Here is a 26,737-nt window from a genome sequence, read left to right as displayed (position 1 = left end):
CATTCCGCAGGCCTGACACCGATCAGGCATTTTGTACTGGCCGATAAGGGTCCCAACTCATGAACTGCTGATTAAATTTAATCCTGCTCACATGTCCCATTAGCTGAAGAGAACTAAACGTGACCCTGCCCCGCTCCCCCAGGAAAAAGAAAAGTCGCATGGAATATTTTGCCCTCTAGAATGACCAATGCAATGTTTCTTAAGGCAACATTTACATTATTTTAACGGCTTGGTACTTGCTCAAAATGTTTTCCAATTAACTATGCAAGACAATTTGCAGGATTAGTGATGTGCTATTTCTGAACGCTGTGGACAGGCTCGCTCTCAAGCTCTTTTGCCTGCTGTAGATCGGTCACTTTCTACAGTAAGGTGATAAAAAACGAACAATCCCTGGCCTATGTTTGGAATTATATCGCTCCTTCCAACAAGGAAGCCCAACTGCATACAAGGTGCAATTCTCGGCATACTTTGCGGACTTCCCAAATTCGTGGGAAAATATCTGTCAATTTAAAAAGCAACTGTGCACCCTTCCAAGACCACCAGATATTCACCAAGTATACTTCAGGAGCTAGAAGGGCAGTTGTGGTCAGTTAGAAAACAGATGGATGAGGGGAATTGGCTTGCTTGAGCTCCCTAAGCCAAGAAAAAAAAAACCAGAGTTCACAACAATCAATCTAATTATTGTAAAGTTTTATAAACCTTTATTGGTTTTATAAACAAAACTATTGTAAAGTTTTATAAACCACTCTAAAAAGATGTATTGTCGAAGGCTTTCACGGCCGGAGAACGATGGTTGTTGTGGGTTTTGTTGTGCGAAACGTCAGGAACTACAATGCCAAGACCACAGCAATACAGCCCGGAAAACCCACAACAACCATCACTCTAAAAAGGTTTATAAAACTTTACAATTATTAGATTGATTGTTGCGAACTCTGGGATTTTTTCTTGGCTTAGATCTTTTGTCCCTGGAGTGGCGCTTTCTTTGGGTTGTTGCTTGATCTCCCAACAACTCAGTATGTCTCATCTTAATCCCTCCTGCCGCACCACGCGCAAAGGCTTTTCAGCACCCACGCCATTTTGAAGCTGAGTGAATTCCGGTGCAAGGACTAATGAGGACGGGAGTAAAGGCACTTCCTTCGGTCCTCATTAACCTCAGACACCCCTGCTCTCAAGCTAGTACTCCCCTACTTTGACATGCAAAAAGGGACAAGGAGATAAACACCTCGGCCCGCTCAACTCTCCCGGACAGCCCAGCGGGGCCAAAGAGGAACAGCTGTAACTGCTGAGATTCTGGACCAGAACAGCGCCTTGTCCTCAGCTGGCCTCAAAACCTGCAAGAGAAGGCCACTTCTACCTGTACGCTGTCGTGAAGCCATCTGTTTGTGGTGGGGAAATACTCCCAACAACCACGGAGAGCTTAAGGTCTTCGGCAGCCCAGTTTTGTCTGTGTTTCATGGACAGATACAGGAAGCTCGGCCCGTCAAGGTCCCCTCCGTCTACTTGGACTGCTGGCAGCAAGCCAGGGTCACAGGCAGAGGTCTTTTACATGGCTGGCTACCTGAGTTTTTTTAAGCTGGAGATGCCAGGGACTGGATCTGCGATCTTCTGCACACAAAGCCAACATTCCGTCATTGAGCCCACCCTTCTTGAAGTAGTCAAGTAGGTTTAGACATTATTTATAGTGAAACCTGTACTGCATATATTTTGCTCCCCCGTGGCTGCATTCAGATCTTTCCTACCTCCTCTACTGTGTATGGAGTAAAACTCCCAGTCACTGAGGCACCTGTGTTCAGACATCATAAGGGAACTGGAGCACAATGGAGCTGGGAAGCACTCGTTCAAGTAATACACTCTAGGTTGTGAAGAGTTTGTGGTTTAAATGCAGCCTGGGGTGATGTCTGAATGCAGCCAAACTGTCTATTCGTCTAAACTGCTGGATCTCCCCTCCCTTAGCCACAGCTTCAAGAGTACCAGATATTTTACATCTCCGCAGAGAGTAGCTTGCAACAGGCTTCAATCTCCGATCCCCTGACATAATTAAGAAGTAATTTTGAGGCTCGAAAGAGAGGCTAGCAGAAAAGAGTGTCCTAGATAAACAAGAGACTCTGAACTTGCCTGCCTCATCTTGTGCTATGACCCAATAGACAACTTCACGGTCACAACATGGAGGAAGCAGCACATGAACTGGAAATCCCAGGTACAAACCAGCTACGCTTGTATAAAAGTGTGTATTTTGCTTTTCTGTAAATTCTCATTCTGTGAAGTGACAGGGGGAAGCAAGTCAATATACTCGAAGCAGCACCTCTTTTTTGGGCCGCAGGCAAGATCAGCCCGAGGAGGGTTCTACCCAGGTTTCAAAACTTGACAAAGTTAAGGCTGTTTAACTTTTTAAATATCCATTACAATATATGGGGGAGGAGGGACATAAGACACTGAACTACATACAGAGCATAAATATACAAAAATTAAATTAAAATCATACAAAAAACTCAAACAGGAACCTTTCAATCTGAATTGGGTTTTTGTATTATCCTGTAACAAATACATGTATTTTGTATATTGATATATATTTATGTTCTATATTTAGCGATTTTAATATTTGGCCTGCAGATTGAGGCTATATTGGGGCCTGTAATCATTTTTATATTATCCTGCAATAAATACATATATTTTTGTATATGAATATATATTTATGTTTTGTACTTAGCAATTTTAATATTTGGCCCAATGATTAGGATCTCTTTAACATTCTTGGTTCTTAATTCAATTTTGTTTGGGTTTATGTCCCCACCCTCTTTTTGACCATTTTTAAAGATTTAACATATTGGTATACTGTCCTCCCAGAAACACATACAAGATCATTTCCTACCACTCAGAGGTTAGGCAGAAAGAGAATGGTTTGTCTCAAAATAGAAAAGAGTCCAGTAGCACCTTTAAGACTAACCAACTTTACTGTAGCATAAGCTTTTGAGAACCACAGCTCTCTTCATCTGACGCATCTGACAAAGAGAACTATGATTCTCTAAAGCTTATGCTACAGTAAAGTTGGTTAGTCTTAAGGGTGCTACTGGACTCTTTTCTGTTTTGCTACTACAGACTAACACGGCTAACCCCTCTGGTTTCTCTCCAGGCACCTAGTCAAGAAAGCTCCTGAACTCTGGTCCTCTTGAAAGACAGTGACACGCTGCTCACTTCGGCCTGCTACAGTTTCAGGCATGCAGAATCAAACTGTACTTGCCAGAGTGAAAATCTGCCCACCCACCCAGTCAGTTTCTCACACTTCCCCCTGGTTATGCCAAGATGGTAGTTTTTATTTTATTTTAGAAGAACTGCTACAACACTGGGGATTGTATCTGGTCTGGACAATTCTAGCCTGAATCGTTTCACTCAACATTCTGTCAAACCCCATGCTGAACCAACTGATAGAATGCCACCCTCTAGGGACACATCTGAGGAAAAGAGGGCAAGACAGCTTTCCCACTCTGCTTTCAACAGCTTGCTGAGGAAAGATTAGGACCTGCCGTATCTCTCTCCACCATCTTTGTGCCTCCAGGGCTGGATGTCCCCTGGTGTGCTGGCTCTTGCCCACTCTGACTCTGCACCTCGCAGGGAAAGAGGGAGCTGCTTGTGCATGAGAGCCAAGACTGAGAAGTAACACACATTGTGAGGTGAGGTACGGAGGAGAAACCACCTTCCTGCCACCATCAACGGGGCAGGAAGCCTCGCAGATCCCTTCTGAAGAATTACTTACAGCACCTTCAACTCTGGGATCCGGGCTTTCATAGTAGGTGTGAGGGCTCTAGTTGCTGCTGGCCGCCATTTTGTGTGGCTACTGTAGGGACAGGGAAGGCAGCCCAGTGCACTTGTCTCTCAGACGGATCCTACTTTGCCAGCACAGGGGAGAGAAGGGAAACTCGTCTGCCATTTTGAAGCTGAAAGTGGGGAGGGAATGGTAAAGGGAGGAAGAAAACTCCCTTAGTCCTTGGCTTCTGCCTCAGAAATATGACTAGTGACCAGTGTGTGTGAGGGGTGTGTGTAAATGTTGGCCCTTGCCATAGAAAGGGGAGAAGAAATCAATCTGCATTTGGTCTGGACCTCAAGAACATGCTTCTCTCAGTCACTGGGCATGGGATTTGGAAGACAGAAGATGGTGCCATGCTGTCCTCTTTGGTCCCTCTCTTTCCATAAAGAATTCTCCTTCCTCAAGAGAGACGAATCATCATTGCTGAGGTGGTTTGGGTAAACGCCCACAAAATGCGGGTACCTATAACCAGGCAGGGATGGCCAGGGAAGCCGGGTAACTCCTTTCCCCCTAGGCTATCCTAGCCATTTGTCCCTGCCTTTCACCAAGAGGAGATGCCGCCTCTGGTGTGCCAACTGCCCTGCCCTGGCATCCCAGGAGACCTAGATATGCTCATGCATCTAATTCCACATGCTACTTCCACATGGAAAGTGTGATCAAGAACTCAGTTAGACCGGAGGAGTTTTGCCCACAATTTCTTTTGCGACTGTTAACTTGAGCGACAGAGCTGTTATTTAACCAACCTAAAGGAGGCGGCTGTCCACGTATAACCCCATTCTTGGTTCTCTCTTCCAGGTCCATGACTTCTTTGTAAATCAACTCTGAAAACAGATTAGTGTCAGCATGACTTGCACAGTACTTCAAACAAGCCACAGGTGGGGTCTTAATTGAACACTCAAGGACCAGTTCTGAAGGCATGCTACTCTGGGGATCAAGCAGGCGGCGGATAATGAAGCACATCTGTCAAGTCAAGCGAAGCATCCCCTTTCACACCACCAGGCCTGAGCACTGAACAAGATGACGCTCCTCGGGGGAGTTATTCAGTGCTTCTTTCTGCACATGCTCCTTAGAGCCAGAAGAAGCCCGCTCGCAGATGATCCCTGATCAGCGGGGAGTGGGAGTTCTTATCCACCCAGGCCACTCAAGAAAGTAACTGCACAGGGAAGTTGCAAAAGGCAGCGTTTCCCTCCCATTTAAGCTGAGCAGGGAAAGAAGCAATGCTTCTGATCTCTGCATTACACAAGGGAAAGAAAAAGCTTGTTTCTTTCTCCCCTTTCAAGCTGGGCAGTGGCAGATGCAATGCTTTTAATACCTGCTCTGTAAAACAGAGAGCTCCTTTCCCTTCCCCCTTCTCCATGCTGGGTGGGGACAGAAGCAATGCTTTTAACCTCTGGAATGCAAAAGAGAGGAAAGAGCTGTTTTCTCTCCGTTTCTCTGCACCCTAAGCTGACAGATAGGGGTGGGGAAACACGAGGCAACGTCATTGTGCATTGTGCAGGGGGTTGGACTAGATGACCCTAAAGGTACCTTCCAACCCTATGATTCTGTGATTCTATCGGCTGGGCTTCTGATCAATCACCCCCACATCTGCATCTCAGCCAGCCAGGGGGTGGTGGTGGTGGAGCAAAGCTTGCAGAATGGGAGATCAGAAGAACTTGACTTCCAGCTGATCAAGTTGCAAGTTTGTTCCTGGTTCCTCCCAACCCCCCCAACCCCCCCCCCCCCCAAAAAAACTTTTCTGGGTGCAGAGCAAAATTTTCCTAGCAAGAGATCAGAAGCTAATTCTTCATCATCTGGGATTCGGCTTCGGATGGCTGCAAGTAGCCTGTCCCTGTGAATGCAAAGGAACAGGTTTCAAGCAGACGATCAACTGGCTGCCGAATCACCGCAGGTGAATTGGAAGCGAGTCAAACAGGCAGGAGTTTGAGCATCGATATTCCCAACATGGTTTACGGAATGATGAGCGAAGTTCTCTTTAGCATCTTAAAGACAACATGTTCAACACGGCAAAGTCTTTATCAAGAGCAGTGTCTAGACTCTCATCAAGAAGAGAAAATATTACTCTCACCTTTCCATTCTTCTATTGTGTGCTCTCGTTCGTCTAATTGCTTGTCTGGTATCTTTGGAGGAGGCTGGGAACAGAACAGAACACACTGAACAAAGGTAGAGCCTCTCAAATTCAGAATAACGAAGGGTCAGGTTCCAATAGGTTGGCAAAGGTGGTTTTTTGCTTTTGGCACCAGAAGCCACTGTTTCCGTGTTAGGTTGGTGCCTAGATGCTGCGGTCCAGTGGCTGAGGGGAAATATTGACGCTTAATCCTGAAAAGGTGGAGGCGATGCTGATGGGGAAGTTAGTGTTGCCTACTCTAGATGGAGTGAAACTGTGGCTGAGAAGTCCTGATGGACCCATCGCTCATACTGAAAAAAACCAGTGCCTTTTCCAACACTGATGCATCTGATGGAGAGAGCTGTGGCTCTCGAAAGCTTATGCTACAATACAGTTGGTCAGTCTGAAAGGTACGACTGGACTCTCTGCTATTTTGCAACTACAGACTAACATGGCTAACGCCTCTGGATCTTTTCCAATACTATTTGACATGAAGTTTATTTCCCTTTCTGGACTCAGCTGACCTAACTTTCTAGACTGGGCTACTATAACACAGTCTACATGGGGCTGCCCTTGAAAACAATGCAGGTCTTGCAACTGGTTCACACGGAAGCTGCACATATTAGCTGGGGCCAAGCGTTGTGTGCCTGTGACCTCAATTCTTATTTTATGTTATGACTTCATTTCTATTTCCCTTCTCTCCACAAGGGGGACCCAAAGCAGCTTACAGTGTTTTTTTCTCCTCTAGCTTATCCTTACAACAACCCTGTGAGGTAGGTTAAGCTGAGAGGGTGTGACTGGCACAAGGTCACCCAGCAAGTTTCCGTGGCAAAGTGGAGATTGAATCCTGGGGCTCCCAGATTCTAGTTCAACGCTCTAAACACTATCCGTTTTTATTTAGGAAGTAGATCCAGAGGAGTTAGCCGTTTTAGTCTGTAGTTGCAAAATAGTAAAGAGTCCAGTAGCACCTTTAAGACTAGCTAACTTTATTGTAGCATAAGCTTTCGAGAAACACAGTTCTCTTCGTCAGATGTATCAGATCAGATGCAAGAGAGCTGTGGCTCTCGAAAGCTTATGCTACAATAAAGTTGGTTAGTCTTAAAAGGTGCCACTGGACTCTTTGCTATTTAGGAAGTGTCTATGCTGCCTCTCCAAAGCCTGGCCTGAGGCAGCTACTGTTTGTGTTAGCTGTCTATATTTTAACCTCAGAAGATTTTTTTGATCTGGAACCTCATTCCTTAGGAAATGGCTCTCCCCTTATGAATCTGTGTGGAAACTCCAGTTGCCACGTCCTGATTTATTAATACTCCGGGGTGAGGAGATTGGTTCGCAGCCTGGCACTGAACCTTTTCCACTGCTGCTTCGGCACTCTGGAACAGTCTTCCAAAGCAAATGTGGAAAATATTTAATCTTCATCAGTTCACAAAACAGTACAGGCAAACCTTTGGGTTGTTTGATTGTGGTGTCTTTTCTACTGAGCTGTCCTTGAGGCCAATTACAGTATATATACTGTGTTTTTAAACATGATCAGTTTTTTAAAGAAATTATTTGTAATCTTCTTTCCTCAGGGTACTCGACAGAAACAGGAAAGAAACATTTTAAATAATAAATAAATCATGTGGTGTCTGATTGTCTCATTTTATGTTCCAAAATCCACCTTGAGTGTCAGCAAAAAAAGCAGGCTATAAATAAAGCAAATAACCATGGGTTACTGTAAGAATCGGTTTCCTTTTCTTGATCTCCACCCGCTTGCTTAAATGGTCTTTTTTTCAATTCTGATGACAGTTTTTGAAAATCTGCCAGCCCCTTCAGCTCAGCACTAGAAAAAAAATCTAAACAGTTCGACTGAAAAGACAGTTTAAATAATCTTTAACTCGTGCTTCAGAAGAATATGTCAAGCGTTAAGCGTTTATGAATCGTTTTCTAATTTTTGTAACCCCATCTTAGTGTGCTGTTTTTGTATTGTCTTATGCTGACAGTGTTTAAATTTTGTAAACCTCCTTGAATCTTAACGAGAAAGGCAAACTATAAATACAGTTAGTAATGAAAGAAAGAAAGAAAGAAAGAAAGAAAGAAAGAAAGAAAGAAAGAAAGAAAGAAAGAAAGAAAGAAAGAAAGAAACATCAAATCAAATGAACTGCTAGAAGCAGAGAAAAGGCCACTTCCAACGCTAAGCATTATGATTGGCATGGGGAGTAATAGAAAATCCCAATTCTAAAACTTACCGCTTCTGCTTCGGAAGGGTCATACCAGACGTTGATGTACGGGTGCTGCAGAGCTTCATCCACTGAGATTCTTTTTGATGCATCGATCACCAGCATTTTGGATAACAAATCTCTTGCTTGACTGGCTGTAGGGGTAGCATTTAATGGATGACACGTTTTAAAAGTGCAAGGAAAAAGCTGTACAAGAGGTGGCAGGGGAAAAGTGATCACACTGCTTATTTGGCGATAGAGCCAAACTAGTGGCTGCTTGCTAATCACTGGTTTAACGTTAACACAGGGCGGCTTATGAGACTGCATAGGAGAGAAGCAGTTTCCATAATTAAAGATCAATGTTAGAAGGGAAGCAACAGAATTGTGTGTCTCGGTGGCAATAACAAGGAGCAACACGGTAAAAATTAAGAGGAAAAATCCATGGCCAAAATGTCACACAGTTATTTTTAATAGCAAAATCAATGACCCTCAAATGCCTCTAACTCTATGTCGGAGTGTAGCAAATCTGTTTAATGGGTGGGGACTGGGAGGGAACTCGGTACCAAAGCTAAGCATCCATATATGGAATGCCATCTTGGAAACTATGGGACTATAAAAATAATTGTGGCAAGGAAGAAGGTTGACTCCAGTGTGGCTCCTAACCTCGAACATCTACAAAAAGGGAAGGCTGCTCATGGCTTCACTCACACGTATGGGTTTTGGGTGCCCAGTGAACAGCTGCACTAAATTAAGAGTATGTGTACGCGTTGTCCTGGCACCAGGTGTCCAATCAGAGGAAGCTGATGGAAGAAACAAAGACGCAGTGGCCAGAAGCCACATATGTCCGAAGCCCTTTCTCCAGCCAGCCCTCCTGTGCTCACATTTGGGCAGCAAATTCACAGGCACTGGCCAAGGATCAAATCCCACCACTGCTGTCAGCTGAGAAGGTGCCCAGTCTACTACAATCTAATATTATTTCTGCTAAAGTCCAACCTTACAAGATTCTACATCGATGCTACCTAACCCCCAAAAAACTCTCTCTGATTTATCCAAAGCGTTCTCCACTTTGCTGGAAAGGGTGTGGCGAAGTAGGTACGTTCGCACATTGCTGGTGGGCTTGCCCATACGTTGAGAAATATTGGAAAGAAATTTTTAACAAATATACAAAAGATCACTGGATATTTTATCCCCTTTGATCCAAAACTTTTTTGAACCAATGGGAGTCTGCAGATGTTCCTGAAATAAGGAAAGAATTAATCTGCAACTTTTTGATGGCCGCTAAGTCTTTATTAGCGTCCAACTGGAATTCATCTAAAATCCCCTCTATTGAAAAGTGGTTAATTAAGCTATGGGATTTCTATATCCAAGAAAGAATTGCGGAACTCATTAGTCAATCTCAACTTCATGCAAAAGAAACTAACTTTGTAACTAAATGGTTTCCATTTTTTGAATATTTAACTATCAATGATATACATCCTCCTAAACATTTATCCTTTTTTTGGTCGCCCTAAGCTAATGTTCAGATACTGTTCTAATATTTGTGAGATACACTTATTATGTTTGTTTGTTGATTTGTTTTATATTGTTTGAAAGTTGTAATGTTAACTGTTATTCAATTATTTAAACTAAATAAAAATTTGAAAAAAAGAAGGTGCTACAAAAGCAAACCAAAATACCACTCATCGGTGTTCTCTGTAGGACAAACCCTTTGCCTTCCCACTCTCCAAGAAGCAAGCTTCCCTGAAGGAACCAGGGAACGTCCCAATTGTAACACTACACAGGCGTCTCACCCTTCAGTTTGTTGTGCTCGGAGTCAACTGGGAAAAGGACATCCGGGAAGAGCTTCTCAAAACTATAGCCAGCATACTTAGGCCTGTTCTCCACGTACGTCCTCACCGTCGGCTGCAGCTTCTTCATGAATTCTGAGCACGGTGTCCCCAGCTGTTCAATAACTTTATTCCACTGATCAATATCTGAGGCCAAGCAGCTAAGGAAAGCGTTACAGATGTCTAATGTTCAGGACAAAGGGGTACGTCAAACCCAAAGCAACGAGCCAATATTTACCTTATCAGAGCAAAAAGGGATAAACACATGCAAAGCCCAACAGTCATTCTCTTCTTCGTCTACTTACCTGTTGTAGGTTGATCCTATCATTCTGCCAAAGAGCTCAGAGTGGCGGGTGTGGGTTTTTCCCTTCCTCATTTTATGCTCTCAACCTCCCTGACAGATAGAGTAGGCTGAGATGCTTTATAGCTGAGCAGAGATTTGAGCCTGGGTTTCTCTGAGCCAAATCTCCTACTCTGACCCCTATATCACACTGGTGCTCGTTTGACATGCTGGTTTTTAACACCAGATCACAACCGTTAAGGCTGGGCAGAATCATGCTGGAATGGCCTGGAAAAGCAACAATATGAGAAGCTCAAGCATTTCACAGATCATCCTAGACAGGGGCTCATACTAACCTGCCCATCACAGCATGAAGAAAGCAGGGATCCGTCAAACTACTATCTGTTGGTTCTTATGTGCAAGAGCCTGTACACCAGCGATGGTCACTCTGTGGCTCGGGGAGGGGGGGGCATTGCCCAGCAGTGCTTGTGGTTGGGCAAGCGGTTCCCAACTTGAAGCAGCCACTGCTACTGGGCCTGGAGCTGTGAGCCTACCTACTCTGCAGGCCTGGTGCCAGAGACAGAATTAAAAGGGCCCTTCTCTTCCAACAATCCGCATCCTTCTCCACAGCCTCCACAGTTGTCTCCCAGCACCCGAGCAGCTGCCAGGAGGAAAACAACCTGGCTGCAGAAAAGAGAGAATAAAACCTCCCACCACAGCCATAGCAGGCCGCCTCCCAAACAGCAAGCTGGCCACAGTGATCAGTGGCAGTTCCGTTCCCCTTTCTCCAGGGCCAACTTTGTCCCCTCCAGGAGCCTCTGCCATCTCACTCCCCAACCTGAGCTGCTGCGCCTAGCACTGGGGAGATGGAAGGAAAAGACGCTCAGACGTACCACTGTCACAGCCTGCCCTGGTTCACCTGCCCTTGCCCTAAAGAGCCCTCTCAACAGTGCTGTAAGCCTCAGGCATCTTTTAAGCCTCCGCATATTTGCAAGGCCTGCTGCTTTGTTTTCATTCTTATGCATGCTTATGTGAGAGTAAATCCCATTGAATACCATGGGGCCTGCTTTCAAGTAAGCATGCATAGGTAAGAGAGAGGCATTGCTCATGTGGAAGAGATGCTGTTGGGAAGCATAGAGGGAAAGGAGATACAGCCAGTTTTGTCAGTGATTCAACGATTCACTCGAGAGAAATCCCCTCAAATGTGTTTTCTGTAAGAACTGAGAAGATCACAACGGTAGGGCCATCTTGAGTTCACCACCGTTGTCACCTAATAACCCTTCCCCACCTCTTATCTCAGTTTGCAAAGATTACTTCTAACCAGGGCTTTTTTTCTGGGAAAAGAGGTGGTGGAACTCAGTGGGTTGCCCTTGGAGAAAATGGTCACATGGCTGGTGGCCCTGCCCCCTGATCTCCAGACAGAGGGGAGTTTAGATTGCCCTCGGAGAAAATGGTCACATGGCTGGTGGCCCCACCCCCTGATCTCCAGACAGAGGGGAGTTGAGATTGCCCTCGGAGAAAATGGTCACATGGCTGGTGGCCCCGCCTCCTGATCTCCAGACAGAGGGGAGTTGAGATTGCCCTCCGTGCTGCCGAGCAGCACGGAGGGCAATCTCAACTCCCCTCTCTCTGGAGATCAGGGGGCGGGGCCACCAGCCATGTAACCATTTTCAAGAGGTGCCGGAACTCCGTTCCCCCACATTCCCCCTGAAAAAAAGCCCTGCTTCTAACACTGACAAATGGCCACTATGCACTCCAGGCTGCCAGTTCAACAGACAACCCAACCAACAACTAGACCTCCTCTTCAAACTAAGTTCATGCACCGGTTTTGCAACCTTTGGCCACGCACCATACATAATGATATCCTCTCCTGTTGCTGCATTTCACTCCAGCGTCACATCTCTCTGATTTTTCTCCTCCCCTTGGTAGATTTCATAACGTTAATTCACTATACGCAGGCGCCCCTACACCTGGCCTGCAGCACTCACTCTTCTCTATCTTGAGGACATGCTTAATTAAGCCATACAAAAAGCATACATGTCGTCTAACAACATTTTAATAACTGACGATTCACGGTAAGAGTGTACAGACCACATTCTTGTTCTGGTACTTTGTTCTGGGCAGGAGGAAGGTGATCTGAAGGTGGAGGACAATCCTCCACGATGTGCTGGGGTTTAGACGGACAGGGCTATCAAGACACTGCAGGGGCGGGGGGTCAATTAAATGATCTGTCCCAGATGGATCCAAATGGTTTTTAGATGGTCTTAAGGAATTTTCCTGTTGATATGGTCGGCATACCTGCCGATGCCCTGGTTGATCTCTAGAATGAGGAAATGACTCTGGTGTTTCACACGATTGCTCCTAGGCACCTTCTTTCAAGTCTTAGAGTACATGCAGCCCGTAAGGTTACTGAGGGGCTGTGGGTGATGAAAAGAAAGGTGGTGCAGCTACAACCCAGGAAGAATCACAATGAATCTGGTGAGGCATGGACTAGAGCTCATTTTAAAGCTTACTCCGTGGCGGTGATGGCACCGAAGAAGCCATACTTCTCCACCACCACCGCATCTGCACAGCGTAGGCCAGAGGAGCCGTTTCAGGTGGTCAGACGCCTGTTGAGAACTGGCCTGCAGGAGATGATGGACTCCTGTGATAATTTTGCTTGATACTTTGCAGGTAAAATCTCATGCATCTGTACCAATTTGGACTCTACATTAGTAGTGATCGAGTCTGATGGTGCTTGGGTGCCAGCTTGTGACGTTGCATGGGATAATTTTCAGGTTTTTTGGCCTGGGGCCAGGAATAAATACTTCTTTGAGAGAGGGAGTGGTCCCCCCAGTTCTGAAATAGGCTGCGGTTTGTCCACTCCTAAAGAAATCTAAACTGGATGCAGACGACTTGAATAACTCTCACCCAGCCTGAAATGTACCATTCTTTTGCAAGGCGACTGAACAAAGAGCGGCCACACAAGCTTCAAGGATTCGTGGATAAAGTGGATTGTTTGGATCTTTTCAAGTATGGCTTCAGGTCTGGTTCTGGGACTGAAATAGAACTGATCAATCTTGTGGGATGACTGGTACCATCAACCACAGTATGCTTCTGGACTGACTCTCGAGGCTGGGACTCAGAATTATCATTTTGTGAAGGTTTTGGCCCTAACCGGGAAGTAGGTTTTCGAAGGCAGTGCTGGGGGCTTGCTGGTTGGCCCCTTGGCATCTGGCATCCAGCAAAGTTTCATCTTCTCTCCCATTCTTTTCAACATCTACATGAAACTGCTGGGAGAGGTCATCCAAAGACTTGGGCTGAGCAGTCATTGGTTTCTGCAGATCTCTCTGTCTGTTTGTCTCTCTGCGTGTATAAAGTTTTTAAAATTTAGTTTTTATGTCTTTTTAATTGTTTGCTGTATTGAGGGCCCTAACTGAGTGGGAAAGCAGCATAGAAGGGATTTAAATGTAAATAAAGCCTTTAATGCCGATATTGCTCCCCTCTCCAGGTTGCATCTACTGCATTGCCAAATTTATACTCCTAATTAACAGCACTAATGAGAGTGTACAGGAACAAATCAATTGGTTATCCAACAACATTCTGTCAGAACATAAAGCTATACAAAACAAATGCATGCCATTAAAGCAACCTATGTGGGCACAACAGAAAATATTTATGCAAAAATGTCACTACTGAAAACCCGTATTTAAGATAAAGTATCTCAGATTAATTTAATGGTTTGTGTTGCACATCAAGCCCAATACAAGGTACAATTGATGTTCTGGTCAACTGCACCCTTAATCGGCACAATACTCCAAAGATAATTTTTAAAACAAACAGGCTTATAAAAGCTGTGATGCTCCTAATGAAAACATTTGCGTTTATGATATTCAAACCACAGCAGCTAGCAGACAGGCTCATCGGATGGCCGTAAAGGAAGACGCCTTGATACATTTGAACTCTCAGAATTCCGTTCTAGGCTCATGGCAAGGATACGGTCTGTACCAGGGAATAATACACCACCTTTGATCATTTCTCCCATGATGCACCCCACTGACCAAATGTCAACTGAAAACAAAATGCAATGGTGTTAACTCATTGAAACAAAAGCAGAAAGGACTTTAAGGGGGCCGAGGGGGGGGGGGAGGGACTAACAAAATAGTGATAATAAAAAGCAATGCCAGATGAAAATGAGTGAGGGTGAAGATGCGTTGACTACCGTACCAGCAGATACTGTTTCCCACTGCTAGATGCAGCCTCAATAGAACCGATTTTTATGCTTATCAGAAGAAGATCATTTAAGGAAATAAAAAAGGTGCACCATAAGCATTTCCCAAGGAGGAATCTTTAAACAAGAACATAAACCGCCACGAGGCATTCGTCAGCCCGCTGCAGCAGCACAAGGATACAGTCCCTTCCTGGAAAGAGGATTTTGTGGCAAACCATTTCTCCCATAATGCACCCAACAGACCATAAATCCACTATGTTTGTAGCACAAAAAAGAAGAAGCAAAGCAAACCGTCACTGGAAATTAAAAAAAAAGCAGTAGGACATGACTGCATCCTATTAAACTGCAGAGAAAGCACCAAAGGAATCGTGGTACTGAGCCATGAATGTATTTTAGAACACGCACACACACAGACAGAGACAGGGTGCAGTTTGCTAGGGAAACTGGGCATGGCCCACTGGAAGACACAGGAATCGTTTCACAGAAAAGCTGGGTTCCTGCACAGCTCCAAGTCACGTTTCACTGAGGTCTCCACAGGAGCAGTCCTCCTGGGAGCAAGACCATCTGTCTTATTTGGCTCGTAATGGAAAGGTGAACAGCAGCTGTAGCTTAATTGCTTGCCAAAGGCCGAAAGAGTAGGCACAAATACGTACGGTCAGGGCTTTTTTTCGGCTGGAACGCGGTGGAACGGAGTTCCGGAACCTCTTGAAAATGGTCACATGGCTGGTGGCCCCGCCCCCTGATCTCCAGACAGAGGGGAGTCGAGATTGCCCTCCACGAAGCGGCGCAGAGGGCAATCTCAACTCCCCTCTGTCTGGAGAACAGGGGGCGGGGCCACCAGCCATGTGACCATTTTCTCCGAGGGCAACCCCCTGAGTTCTACTACCTCTTTTCCCGGAAAAAAAGCCCTGCGTAAGGGTATTTTCAGGCTGCTTGGAAAAAGTTTGAAGAACTAGGCAATACAGCTGTTCAGCAATCAGCTGGCCCAGAATGCATTTAAGTTTCATTGGCAGGTCTGTCTAAATTTAACAGCATTTTTACAACCTGAGATGTTTGGCTACGTATGATTAAAAAACTAGAAAAATTCACAGGTAATGTTTTTCCAGAGAACTGCACCTTCTGTTAAAGGAGAAATGTGCAACAAGATAGGAGCTTGCATGTTCCTGGTTGTTTCATGTGAAATAATTCAACCTTTCCTCCAGTCATTCACTTTGTTAGATGCAATAGGAAATAAGTATTATAATTTATCACTTAATAAACAATCCAGAATACAACGTCTTCTACTTTTGTAACCCTTTCTTCATTACAATATGTCTAGCTTCAGACAGTCTTTCCCAGTTCTGTAAATCCCAGCCCCACGACATTGTTTTTAGTAGAGATCTTTGCTGTTTGATTAAATTATTTCTCTTATCTTGTAACCCCACGCTGAGTTTCGGTGAGAACGACAGTATATAAAATGAAGTGAATAAAAATAAATACATAAATAAAATACTCTTGCTGATGTAATATTTTTAGACACGAGAGGTGATAAAAATCAGAGCGCTAAGGCTTGCACTGGCACAAAGGATAGATTTCACTACCATAAAAATAAAGTATCACTAGCAAAATGCTAACTTTTATTGACTGCATTGACAAATACTGCGGGGAGGGAAAAGGTTCAGCTTTCATTCTGCATCCACTTTTCTCATGTCTACACGAGCATCTGAAATTGCTAATAGTGAAAACCATTTTTTCCCAAAGGCCCAGTTGACAAACCAACCCACAGATCACTATAGTTATCACTGGGAAATATGTTTGACACTCAAATATTTTAACTTTTAATAATATGCAAAGAGATAACAAAAGCCTAGGACTTATTTTCATTTTTTCCTTCGTTTTTGGCTGCATATGTCAAGAGTTCCCAAAACCTATTAACTCATGATTAGCCTGAAGGTAATTAACTGCTGTTTGCACAGCCGGGAAGGCAGACAGTGCAGCATCGAATTCTCCACATGCACTGGAAGACAAGAGGCCTGGTCTACACATGCAACAGGTAGTAAAAAGATCTGCTCCACTTCAGAATACATGTGGAAATAGCATTTTTAATTACCTCCCATGCAAAAAAACCTCCCAAACCTCTCTCTACAACAACAAAGTAGGCAGATCAAGATTCTACCCCAGCTAATTTCTGGCTTACGTACGTTTTCTTCTTGCACTGGGTTTTAACAAGAGGAAGTGTTCAAAATTCTTCCATGCGCAGCTCATTGTATTGCATACATAGGCCTGAGGTTTTTTTAAAAATGCAAATTAACAGGGCAAACAGGTGCCCTGATAATAATACATTTGCCCAGAACGCTGTCTCTAATGTCCTCAACATAAATTTAGCCCACAAGCTTATCTAGGAAGCTTTTTAGTGAACTCTGACATAAAGGTTACCTGTGAATAAGAACACCCTGTTTGCATTTCAAAGGGATATTTTCTACAAGGGAAAAGGGTTTTTTTCCTCCCTAGGGAAACTCTATGGAGTTTTCCTGACCACCAGAGAGGGAAGAGGGTGGGGCAATATAGTTGCGGCCATCTGCACCAAGCTATTATTCTCATTCTTAGTGAGCTGACTTCTGCGCCAGCTTGAAGACTGCCACACAATCTGCCAGGAATGAGGTGGGTGGGCTGTGCCGTCTTGTCCCCTTGTTCCTTTTTTTTTTTAAAGCTCCCTGACTGTGCTTTTGATTTTAATGTTGTTGTTTTTAACTTATTCTGTTACCTGCTTTGGGTCCCACTTTAGTGGAAGAGAAAGGTGCGATATCAGCATTTAAAACGGAGACACAAATGTTAATTATCTAGAGAAGAATGAGGGATTTTGCATGATCTTACGAAAGAAAAATCATGTCACACTCATTAAAGAAAGAAAATAGGTTGGTAACTGCTTCGGTAGGCGTGGAATGTTGAGGAGTGGTGGGATGGGAGGGGGACAGCTGGATGAGTGTTTCCATTACAAAAATTCTGCATATAAATTTCAGAAAAGTATCCACGCTTGCTTGGTACCACAAACAAAAACTTGGGAGCCTGTTGGGAAGTTAAAGACTAAAACATTTATAGCTGCTTGAGACAATTTTACTGGAATCATCTCAAAATACTGCAGGAAAGAAAAGGAAAACCAATTATTCAGCCTATCCCTGAAGGACAGTATCAGATGTTTCAACATAAAGGGAAGTACATTTAAGTTAACCATCCTATGTTAACAGCAGTTCAGTAATGCAATTACTCTGGGGGATCGTGTAAAGGAAAGGTTTGGTGGACACATCATGCACACCGAAGCATCAACGGGGATTAACATTCTTTGTCATATTAATTAAATAATAAAAAGACAGGAACTTTGTTGGCTTGATATAACCAAGAGCTATAGACTTCAGCAATAAACAGTCTCCAATAAAGCACCACAATTGGCTGTTACAGAAAAACAGCCTGAGTATTTTTCAGAGTTGAAACTTTTCCATTCATGAGCTGTCACAATGAATATGCAAAAACTGATGTTAATCCTAAATTGCATGCACAGTTATCCGTTGTCCACACTATATAACATGGGCTCTTGGGCACGTTGTTTCTGCTAACCAATACAGTTTTAGACAAAGAAAAGACATTTATTTGTCTAATCAGAAAGAGATGGCTATACAGCCACCCATGGTTCTGACATACATCAGCTTTGTAAAACCAACTGCGAATGTCTTCTTTGCCAGGATATTTATCTATTGACAGGAGAAATTTACATGCTGCCCCCTCAGTATAAACACTTACACAGTTAGTCTGGAACTGCATTTTCCATTTCTCATTTCTCCTGGAAGATATCACTCAATGAATTCTTATTAGTTTATACTTGCAGAGCTCCTTCCTACAATCTCTGCTAGAGTCTTTGTATGTCTATTTCCACAAAGCTTGAAAATAACAGTCTCTCCGCACGAGACATCTGACACATGCAGAACTTGTGTCGGGAGATGCAATGGTAGCCGGGAAGGGTAGTTTAAAAAGACAGCCAGCGGCAGGACAAAAGCTGTGTGAAGGGGCTGTGAAGTGCTAGAAGGGAAACTTCAGCCCATCATTACCTCTCCAGGTCCAAGCCCAGCTCTGGAAGGCAGCTCCAGCCCATTTCCATTCCTTGCTACCCTCTGGTTGCGAACCCACACAGTTTTAGACTAGAGAGGTAAAATTGACTGAGCCTTCAGGGTGGTGAAGACACAATTACCGAACTCTCTGAGGAGCGGCTCTGTCTTTTTAAACTACGCTTCCCAGCTAACACTGCATCTTCCTACACTTGACAAACACACGCTGAGGCATCTCCTGCAGAGAGACTCTCAACTAGACAAAACTCAGAGGGGATTGCAGTACTCCAGTAGGACATCTGTACTGCCAAGTATCAGATAGACAGATAAAAGGTTCCCTGTTATTACTGTTGAAGGCTTCTGCTTTTTCAAAACCACCCTCTCCTTCTACCAGATCTATGCTTCCAGGCTGATGTTGCGTCTCCCTACACTGGACAAACATGCGCCAAGGCATCTCGTGTAGAGAGACTCGAAGATGCAGACAGCAAGCCTCACCTCTGAGGACCTATCTACCAGCAAATCTATCCACCTTGACTCAGACCCCTGAAGGAGCCCGCCTGAACACGCTCTTCATTTAGAGGCCCAGTATCACAAGCATTGTTATAGTTAAAAATCTGGGTGAGGGAGGTCGGAATGGTTATAATAAACGCCTACAATTCGTGACTATTATTCGTTTGGGCTTCCAGAACACGTTTAGAAAACCCTAACTGCTCTTCTGAATACTGATCACATACTGATCACGTAAGTTAACTTGTATCTGCGTACTGTTGTTGGCAACGAGTACTGAGCCGAATTTTACACAACGCTTAAGCACCTGATCGAAGCAAACTTTCTTTCTTTTTTTTAATTTTTATTGGTGAGTTTGAATTTTCAAATTTAATACATACGTTCCCTTCATATCTAATTAGTTCTGTTCCCCACCCTTTTCCTCCCCCCTCCCTATTGACTTCCAACAGCTTTCCAACCCTTACCCCCTATTATTACTTAATAAAGCAAACTTTCAAAAGAGAAAACTGAGTTTCTTATTGTCACAAGTAGCCCAAACACTGTCCGATAGGTTATTTATTTACATTCTATCTGAACGATACTATCAATAGAGTATAACAGTATTTCTAATTGACTTTTAACCTCACAGTCTGAAATTAAATGCATTATACATTTAGGTTGTGCTCTTACTTTTTAAAAAACGTTCAGGAGACTGAGGGGAATGTAAAATGTGGCACACAAAGGTGGAAACTGTATTAAGGAAGAATGTAATAGATTTGCTAACCATTTTCTTTGTAGCCCATTCCTAGGATGACTTCTGGTGCTCTGTAGTAACGAGTCACTACATAAGGTGTCATCATAAAACTGGTTCCTGCAGTTCTAGCCAGTCCAAAGTCAAGAATCTTCAACGTGCAGTCAGATTTTACTACTATATTGCTTGGCTTCAAATCCTTTAAACAGACAGAAAGAGACACATCATTTCAAGACAAACATGAAGACCCCCAATGTAAAATCTAGCGACATCTTTGGTCGTATGTAAACGGAACTAATATGCATCTGCAGAAAACGACTCAGATTCTTCTTTCATATATCTTATACCACCAGAGAAATGTGCAAAGCAAAGAGTGGTGTCAGAAGCAAAGGAGAGAGAGAGTGCGAGGCAGTCATACCACGGGCAACCACAAGAAACAATTCAATCGAGTCACCGGATTTTAACAATCATTGAATGAGTCTTTTAAGAATAACTTTTAGCTGTAAAACTCAGCTGTGGGCCTGCCCACAAAGTAATATTGGGGGCAATCTATTTGGCATAAGCTAACTGAAATTAACGGTAGCAGCAGCAACAGTACAGCTTGTGAGCAACATCACATGGCAGGCATTTGTAGAGAAATCCAACCCAGGAGTCTCCAGAAAGCCCACACGCACCTTGCAAGACTTTTGTTTCCCTCTCATCTTGTTGGCTTACTTGGCTTTAACAACTGAAGCTGCGCCTGCACTATTTGAAATCCTTCCACAAACAGGGCAATGTACTTTTAAAGGGCACAGACTGAAGCGGAACTGTGAGATCTTCCATCCTAACACAGCAACTAGTCAACACCTCCCCCTAAGACCTCTCTCTCTCGCACCTAACGATCTCCAGAAGATCATAACCTGCCCATTTTAATTCGTCCATTTGCTAGTCCAAATGACCTCAGAATAAGGGTAGAATATCCAGGTGTTCAGCATCAAAGCTTTCAAGCAAAACAGGAGCAGACAAGCCAGGCATTAAGCGGACCCTGCCTATACTCACTGAGCGATCTCATGTCAGAAATGTTTAGTCAATTACATTTCAATCCCACGTCAGGACTGCAAGTGTAAAGAACAACTATATACCAACCTTCACTGGGCACGCAGAGTTACTACAGGAGATTCGAACACAAAACCCAAATAATATTTTTTATTAAAACCAACTGTACACGCGCAAGCTTCCCAGTTCTTCAGAATGTTTTATCGGGCTTAAAAAAAGCAGTAGGGGAGGGGAAAATAAAGGCATCTTTCAGGTCGTGATCATAAGGCCTTGTGTGTCAGCATCCTGGGCAGAACGTTTTGCTGATTTTAATGGGCCCAGGGTTACGCTGGCGTCAGGCTGTACTCTCGGCATGCAGGGAACTAGCAGCAAAAATGGAAGCCACCCAGCCAAAAACACAAATACCCAGCAATGGGAGGGGGGGGGGTGTCCTACAGAACGCAAGCTAGTATGTACCCAAAGGGATTTGCAATGTCCAGTCCATGAGGCAGTAGTGAAGCCGAATGGGCAGCCTCAATCTTCAACGTCTGGAGGTCTCTACAACAACGGGCTCATGGCAATTTTTATATACATGGCAAAAGGAATGCTCATAGGACTATGTCTGAATGAGCAGAAAGCTTCCCTTGAAGGTCCTGGAGGCAGCTGAGTTATTCACAGGCCCCAAGGAATCCACAGCTTTCTATCCCACATAGGAAGAGCAAAGAGGTTCATGATGTCGCTGCTATAAAGGGTGCAGAATGGCAACAGAGTCCTGCACGTTTTGCTTTGCACATCTCTCAACAGCAGAACAGTTCCTGTTTAAAGGATCTGTCTCTCATTTGCCAGAGCCAGACGGAGACAATGTGAAGGAGGAACGCTCACATTTAAAACTGAACCAACTTTGAAAAGTGGTGCAAATACTAATTTTAACACAGTACAACTGATGTAGGTAAATCGAACAGTGGAATAACTTCATTTCAAGCAAATAGCATCCTTCTTGGGCTTCTCAAAGGAATGCGTTTCAAAAAGCCAGGTTCAAAATATCGCAAGAGGACCACTAACCCTATGGATAATTCCAGCAGAGTGAAGATGTTTAATGCCACACAGCATCTGGTAGAGAAGATAGGACATTCGCTCGTGGTCCAGCTCCATCTGAATCACCTGGCAGAGATTTGCGTCCATGAGCTCCATCACTATGTAACTTTCGAGGCAAACCAAGAAAAAAAATCAGACAACAGCCCCTTGGGCACCCAATCCATTATGAACTGACAATGTAGAGAGTGAACAGATGTGGCAAAAATTACACTTACACATCTTGAAATTCTTCCAGTGATTTCTGTGGGGTAAAGACATTCAATAGGCCGATTATCTAGAAGGAATAAGAAAACATCAATGAGAGCCAGTTAACAGATTTTTATTACTCTTAGATTTTTAAAGAAGATACTTTATAATGTAATAGGTTTCTATAATACCTTCACAAAAGGAACAAAGCCTTATGATACATTGTTGAAACAGCACTATCCCCCAAAAGAGCCCTAAGTTCTCCCAAGAAAACCTCTGGAGAGCATTCCTCTCTTGAAGAAAATCATTTGTGCAAACTACAAGACTCTACAGCAAGAAAATAAATCAGGCTACGGGGGGAAAGGTATGCTGATATGCAAGGAACCCATCGTCAGTAAATACTAGCACGGAGAAAGGACTTGGTAAGAACACAGCCATCAGTTAGGGCTGAAGGGAAGAAAGACTGCCGCTGGTCCCAGTATCAGCAAGAGTGTGAAATGGCTGCCCCCACCACACCCCGAATCCTGGAAATCCTTCCCCTGCAGACCCAAAGGCTAAGCATGAGCATCATTCAGAGGTCTAAGATGTCGCTAGCTAGGCTCATGTTTGGGCTCAAGTTGAAATTAACAAAAGGTGGAAGACAGGGAAGTGAGCCTTTTCTCTGATCAAGTTTTTTTTTTTAAATGTAAGAGCTCTGTTGGATCCGAGCATTAGTAAAGCAACCTGTTTTATACAGCTGCTATTTCATTTCCCTGGAGTGTGATTTAGTGATGCATGCAGTTTGTGCTCCCATTGCTCACTGTATGAACTCAGCAGTCCTTCTTACTTCTAGGCACAATGAGCTGGTTATTACATTATCTTATATCTAATTCCTGTGGCCGTCCCTCCTGCTCTGGTTTGGGCATTCTCCAGAGCAAGCCACTTCTTGCACTACAGGTGGCAACCCAAAACTAGATGGAGCATCAGAAAGCAAGGAGGACAATTCCCTATGCTCAGAAGTGTTCAACAGCAGCAGCCATCCTCCCAACAACTGCATGTCATTAGCACCTGACAGCCACCCTACCCTCATAAAGTACACCTAGATTTTTTTTCTCCTCTCCTTTTTCTAGCTGATAAGGCCCTGGTGATAAAACTCTTGCAAGTTTATCCTCTGATCCTGAACTTACATCATAATACTGCAGCAGTGCAGTCAGTTTCTACTATGGCATTTTTTAAAATAACATTTGATTTATAATACCATGCTTCAGGAGAACTGAACACCCACTCAGAGTGGTTTACAAAATACGTTATTATTATCCCCACAACAATCACCCTGTGAGGTGGGTGGGGCTGAGAGAGTAACGAGATCGCTCACTTCATGGACGTAACACCTAAATCTTACTTCACACTAACAATTCCAAACTTGGGGCCATCTGTGAATTTCTCCAGCATGCGCTGCTTCCCATAGCTGGAACTCCACACTTGGGCTTCGGGGATTCTGGGGGAAAAGAGCTGCATGGCTGTGAGGACGAGCCCGCAACTCTCTTCCATGCGAGCACCGAGATTATTTCAGAGACAAGACCCTGCCACGCTCCTTCACTATGGGGCAACCACAACTCTGAGACTGGCTACTAAGGCCAATGACATTTGTGCACCCTTTACTACAGCTTGGAACTGCTCACAGATGAAGAAACAGCAACCGCAGACTACGCTAAGATCTGTGCCTCAAAGCAAAACAAAAGGGCTAACCAATGAAGAAATATAAATGTATTTCAATTCAATTTTGTCAAGGAATAAAGTGCATAAGAGTGCAAATTGCTATAGAGACATACAGTCAAAATTTACAGCATAGCAGGAACGGCGGCAACCAACAGTAACAGCAGGGAGAAACAGTCAAGAAATTCACACAAGGGCTCAACCACTGAAGCCCAATGGTGCAACAATGAGAAGTACATGTATACAAAAATATCTCTAAACCATTTTTCTTATCAAATTCTTATAAATGCAGGTGCAGACAGGCAAGAAAAGGGGAACACAAGAACCCCCCCCCCCGACTCAACAAGATGCCAGCAAAGAGCTTGTTTCAAACTCTCTTCCTCAGGAGTCGTGATTACAATTACACCTGAAATGCAACACACCACCATGAAGCTCTTTGGTGGAAAGGTCAGCATCTCACAGGGTACCTTTAAGACTAACCAATTTTATTGTAAAATCAAAAAGAGTAACTCCTCTGCAATTTTATTGTAGCATAAGCTTTCGAGAATCAAGTTCTCTTCGTCAGATGCATGATACAGAGACTGGTCAAATATAGAAGAGGAGGGGGGAGAAGAGGAGGAGAGAGAAGAGGCAATTAGGGGGGGGGGAGGGGAGGGTGCAACCAAAACATTCCTTTGCTAGTATATGTAAACATTTCTTTTTGGTGTGTGGATCAGTTGGCTTCAAAGGAGTTTGCCCTGTTAGTTTGTAGCAGCCAAACAGCTAGACCATCCAATTCCAATGCAGTCTAGCTGTTTGGCTGCTACAAACTAACAGGGCAAACTCCTTTGAAGCCTGTCAACTGATCCACACACCAAAAGGAGATGTTTACATATACTAGCAAAGGAATGTTTTGGTTGCTCCCTCCCCCTCCCCCCCCATAATTGCCTCTTCTCTCTCCTCCCCTTCTCTCCCTCCTCTTCTGTATTTGACCAGTCTTTGTATCATGCATCTGACGAAGAGAACTTGATTCTCGAAAGCTTATGCTACAATAAAATTGGTTAGTCTTAAAGGTGCTACTGGACTCTTTTTGATTTTGCTACCACAGACTAACACGGCTAACTCCTCTGCATCACAGGGTACAGCCGCTGAGGAACTCCACTGACAAGGTCTTTGGGCTTCCCAGTTCACCTCCGAGCAAAGAGTGGTGCCTTACTCCAGCAGTACTAGCGGATCACTCTCTTTAATGAGTGACAACATTTTGTGTTTACTAAAATCCAAGTGCATCATCAGATTGTGCAAGTGCCAACTACAAATCAACGTATCAGTTAGTACTGTTATAATGTATGCTTTGACTTGAGGGCACTCTTCACCACCACCCATGTATGCTTAGTAAATGTATATTGCTCACATCCCCATTTGCCATGTTGTTTTTTTAATTATCATGGTGCTACATTTATTCAACTATCTACTTAGGGTAGGGGTAGGCATGATGGAAGCAGTCATGTTTCTTTGTCCACGTGATTTCTTCTTTCCTATGTAAAGGGATGGGCAGGAATTAATTGGTACAATTTGGCACAGGTGCGCAGGTGAGACAGGCCACATCCTACCCCATTCCTCTCCTCTACTGCTGGAGGCAAAGTTCTCCACACCCAGTTCCGGTTTCCAACAGCAGGCCAGGGCAATGCAGCCAGAGGAACCAGGCTGCAGTAAGATAAAGGAAAGGGGGAGCGGTGGATACACCTTCCCCACACCCTCTAGGGCAAAAACATTTGGGGCAGCCATATGAACAGCGACCACCACAGTCCCATCACAACTCGCTTAGCACATATTGTTCACCTTGAAACGATCAACCAACATACGTACATTTTTGTGGTTTACACACTTCATGAGAACAAGCTCCCTGTAGGCTCGTTTGGCGTGGGTTTGGTTCTGGAACGGCCGACTCAGCTTCTTGATTGCGACATTTCTTTCAAGGATAGCATCATACGCAGCGCTGTAAATAAAAGGGAACCGCCGTAACAACGAGTATGCAACATTTTACGAGAAAAGGTAATTTTTTTCTTTGCGGTGAAAGCCTGCTTCTATCATTTTAGAAGATGTAGATTGAAATGTAGATTTAAGGGCTATCCCTGAATCACACAGTCGCAAGCCTGAGCCAGAATTATGATCTAAGCTGTATTTCACACTGCTGCAGTTTAAGATTTATGAGGATTCTAACTCTTGAAATGGGGTGCTCAAAGAACATTAAAAAACACTGCACTGCAGGTGTTAGTGCAGCGGGGGGGGGTCTTCAGAGGGTCCATGAACCGGTGACATTTTTTCCCTTTGACTTCCTTCCTCGTTATTTTGAAAATTGTTTTTGTGAAAAATGAAATGAATGTTGAAGAAGACGTGTGCACTGCCCTGTGTAAGGCCGCTCCACAACTTCAACTTCTTATGCAAGTCAAACAACAGCAGCTGCCTTCTTCCAATTTCTTTCTGAGCAGGATTAAAGATTACTTTTTGTTTTATATGTAGAGTTTGGATTCATTACTTTTCAAGAAGAGTCCACTAAGTAGCATAAATTGTATGCAAAATTTTGTACGTTCATGGTCATGTGTATTTTTCTGGGGAGAAGACTGATTCATAGCATTCATTAGATTCTCAAGGGGTCTATATGACACATTATTATACTGTTATATTCCATGTATTATACAGTTTTAAGTGCACTGTTCCCTGATTTTGTAATCCAGTTTTATTTATTGTTGGTTGTATGTTTTACACTGCACTTACTGCGTTGTTTTAATTGTGTAATCTGACAAATAAAAAGGTTTTTTTTTAAAAAACCACTGCAGCGTCTAGGAAAGAAAAGTCCTTTTGGAAGAGAAAAGCAGTGGACAGGCCCTTGGGACAGAGATGACTGAGGCATCAACACTGGGTAGGCAAAAAAAGGAAAGTCCTGGAAAGCAGGGACAAGGCTGGTTAATACGTTTTCAAACATACTGACAGGTGAATACCACAAGAACCAAAGAAGATACAAAAAAGTAAAGGAC

At 43.8% G+C, this 26,737-nt stretch overlaps 1 protein-coding gene across 3 annotated transcripts in view; it reads right to left on the bottom strand.

The window, feature by feature from the left end:
• The window catches only part of MAPK8 (mitogen-activated protein kinase 8), a 42,502-nt gene that overhangs the window by 1,513 nt on the left and 14,252 nt on the right, over positions 1-26,737 (bottom strand). For all 3 annotated transcript variants that reach the window (XM_054982532.1, XM_054982535.1, XM_054982533.1), the window contains exons 3-11: positions 25,569-25,698; positions 22,058-22,116; positions 21,810-21,948; positions 19,767-19,932; positions 14,189-14,260; positions 9,895-10,077; positions 8,135-8,259; positions 5,871-5,934; positions 4,546-4,623 (exon numbers count right to left, since the gene is read on the bottom strand). In XM_054982532.1, coding sequence (XP_054838507.1) covers positions 4,546-4,623; positions 5,871-5,934; positions 8,135-8,259; positions 9,895-10,077; positions 14,189-14,260; positions 19,767-19,932; positions 21,810-21,948; positions 22,058-22,116; positions 25,569-25,698 — 1,016 coding nt within the window. The remainder of the gene's footprint in view (positions 1-4,545; positions 4,624-5,870; positions 5,935-8,134; positions 8,260-9,894; positions 10,078-14,188; positions 14,261-19,766; positions 19,933-21,809; positions 21,949-22,057; positions 22,117-25,568; positions 25,699-26,737) is intronic.

Source organism: Eublepharis macularius, chromosome 6 (genome assembly GCF_028583425.1).
Source record: "Eublepharis macularius isolate TG4126 chromosome 6, MPM_Emac_v1.0, whole genome shotgun sequence".
NCBI lineage: Eukaryota > Metazoa > Chordata > Lepidosauria > Squamata > Eublepharidae > Eublepharis > Eublepharis macularius.
The sequence above is the reverse complement of the archived record's forward strand: the minus strand, read 5'-3'. Positions and strand labels throughout refer to the sequence as shown.